General features: G+C 43.5%; 1 protein-coding gene across 1 annotated transcript; it reads right to left on the reverse strand.

The window, feature by feature from the left end:
* Nucleotides 1-1,035, reverse strand: PtA15_6A471 (uncharacterized protein; the record flags this gene model as incomplete). The annotated part of the gene is made up of 1 exon (XM_053170180.1): nt 1-1,035. One exon carries the CDS (start codon nt 1,033-1,035, stop codon nt 1-3), a length of 1,035 nt encoding a protein of 344 aa, XP_053021397.1.
* Between the last annotated feature and the right edge of the window lie 1,979 nt (nt 1,036-3,014).

The raw sequence follows: 3,014 nt of genomic DNA on the forward strand, positions 1-3,014 counted from the left end.
CTAGGTTGTACTCAAGTGAAACTCTTGCAGATCTTGTTGCGTTCGCCTACTCCGCTTTGCCTGATGGGCCTCATTGGCATCCTTGTTGGACTTTCGTTTGGCCGACCGGTGATTGCGCTCCTCCTTAGCTTTATCCTCCTCTTCCTTCTTTTTTGCCCTCAAATTGGCCTTTTTTATAGCTTCTTCTCTTTTCTTTTTCTCATCAATGGCATTTTGAGCTTTTTTGACTTCGCGCTTGGCAGCCGTCCTCTTTTTAATCTCTTCAGCGGCTTGTTGCCTTTTTGTCTTTCTTGGAGCTTGTTGCAAAGCAGACAATGATGATTCAAATAACAGTGGATCGAGATGCTGTACTGAGTTGGAAACCTGGTTGGACAATATGAGTGATTGCTGTTTGGATTTTTTCGACTTGTTGGTGCTTTGAAGGCGAGTATATTCTTTGTATGCATTGGTACCACGGTATTCTTCTATGCAGACATGTAAGAACTCGATCTGACTTGGTATCAAATTTCCAACAATAACCTCCAGGCGATCCTTCTGGAATCCTTTTTCAGTGGCCAGGACAGCAGCACGTGCATCTCGAATACTGAAAACTTCTTCGGGCGCAAAGTAGCAATCTTCCTCATTGTATTTTGATTGAAAGAACTCTCGAAGGCGCTCAAACAAGTGAGTCGCAAAGGCTTCCAATCCTGGCACCAGCTTATTTTTGGTAGAAGACAGGCGTATCATCTCGGTGACTGGACAAGTGGCAGTAGTTGGATCAAGCAAGGCAACACTTGAAGAGTTTTCATCCAGATGGCTAGGTAAGTCCACTGGACACTCCAAAAAACCGGTAATATTATTGACCGTAAGATTCTTGAGGTTTTGAACAATTACTGAATGCTGGTCTGGGTTACAGTTAGAGCAGCCACATGGGTCAAATTTACATTGGTTTTCCCTTTCCTTCTCAAGAAGAACGTTTGGGTCGTCACATCTCAGGGGGATGTAACCGAGCCTATTTGGACATTCATGAGGTAGATGGATCAGTTTCTTCATCATTTCAAGCGCGGTGTTGATTGATACAGACTCAAAAGTTGTCCAAACCATAAGCCATCCTCAAACAAACAGGGGTGACCGCAAGGGCATCCATCCAATCATCTTCCGTTTGGTTCATTGGGTCATCATCTTTGAAATCCTCTACACAATTTTTTCCATTCTTTCGATGCGGCTCCACAAACATAATTGCTAACCCAGGTTTTCCGTCTCAACCACAGCGTCCGATCATCTGAAACAGCGATGCCGGATCCCCTCGACCAAAATGAGCCACCATACAGACACGTTTCCAGTTTTGTCCAAGGCCAAGGGCCATTGTACAAGATACTAAAGCCACTCGGTCGCTTGCAAAATCGTTGACAACATCCAATTTGTTTTTTTCACCAGTGCAGGAATGGTATCGGCAAGCAAAAGGACTGGACGGATTGTTTTGACCACCATTGGTTCCTCTGGCAGTGTTGATAACTTTCAAAACCTGCATCGTCAAGGCGCGGGTTGTTGAATAGATCATTGAAGGTACTACTTTCTCATCAGGCGTCGGATCTCTAGATCCGAAAAGCTGACAAACATCATCACATGATTTGAATGAGGATTCCATAGGTATACGTATAATTTGGATTTCTGGTCGAGTCAACTCCGCTCTTGAGAAGGATATGTTGTCAGAGGTGAGCTTGAGGCTTTTTAGAATTCCAGTTATTGCTACTGGTCTGCAGGTTGCTGAAAGAAGTAACAACGGTACACCATTGGTTAAAACCAATTTGCTACCTAGTTTTCCATATGACGGACAAAAGATCGCCCGGTCTTGGTGCTTCAAATGTGAGATGATCTTCTTTGCTTTTCCCGAAGCAACCAGGCCCCACATATACACCATATGCGCCTCGTCCACTACAGTCGAGACTAGCCAATCACAAAATTTGCTGTCGAAAAAGAGATTGTGAAAAATCGAATTGTTCAATAAGACCTCCAGGCTCTGAATGGTTTAAAATTCAAGGTGCTCCATCAGTTCAAATAACGATTTCAAACAGCTGCTTGTGAAAGACCTACCAGATATATAAACGCATACTTTCCGTCCATTGTTTCCTTTGCAACATTGGCATTAAGATTCATTTTTGTTAAATTTATGGCGCTTATTGGTTTTTTGGCCTTCATCTTTTCCTCAACCTGGTAACCGTTCATCATTAGAGGTTGGTGCAATTTGTGATAAGATTGTATGAGCCAATAGTATTGGATACCTACCTGATTATCCCCAAGGGAGTCCAATGGGTTAAGGCTCAAAACCATTGCTTTCCTACATTTCGGGAATAAATCCCAGAACATCTCTGCAATACGGCTTTTGCCGTACCTATAGAAAAGGTAGGCGCGGAGGGTCTTTGGAGACCAGCAAGGTGTTAGTATAACACACGAGACTGTTGACGAGACCACCGAAGCACACCTTTGGAGACCAGCGAGGTGTTAGTATAACACACGAGACTGTTGACGAGACCACCGAAGCACACCTGATTGTGCGGAGAGAGTTGAGACAGAAAATGAAAACTGAATGAATTTCATGATGAAGATTGAATGAAGGGAAACAATGAAAAGAAAAGAAAAGAACCTTTGGAGACCAGCGAGGTGTTAGTATAACACACGAGACTGTTGACGAGACCACCGAAGCACACCTGATTGTGCGGAGAGAGTTGAGACAGAAAATGAAAACTGAATGAAGAAAAGGAAAACAGGAACCGGTACAAGGTAGGCTATTTAACAACTTCAATTAGGTTTCATTTAGGTTTCAACTATATTTATCATCACACAACCGGTTGTAGAGTATGCTAATAATGAGATATCTCAATACCCTCCCTTGCTCAAAACCTGTTGATGTTCAGCTTGATGAGAGTGTCAACGTGTTTCTTCTTGGCGAGAGCTTTGGTGAGGAAGTCAGCAAGTTGATCGTTGGTTCCAACGTAGCTTGTTGCAGCGCGTCCCTCCGCGATGAATTCGCGAAT

Source organism: Puccinia triticina, chromosome 6A (genome assembly GCF_026914185.1).
Source record: "Puccinia triticina chromosome 6A, complete sequence".
Taxonomy (NCBI): Eukaryota; Fungi; Basidiomycota; class Pucciniomycetes; order Pucciniales; family Pucciniaceae; genus Puccinia; species Puccinia triticina.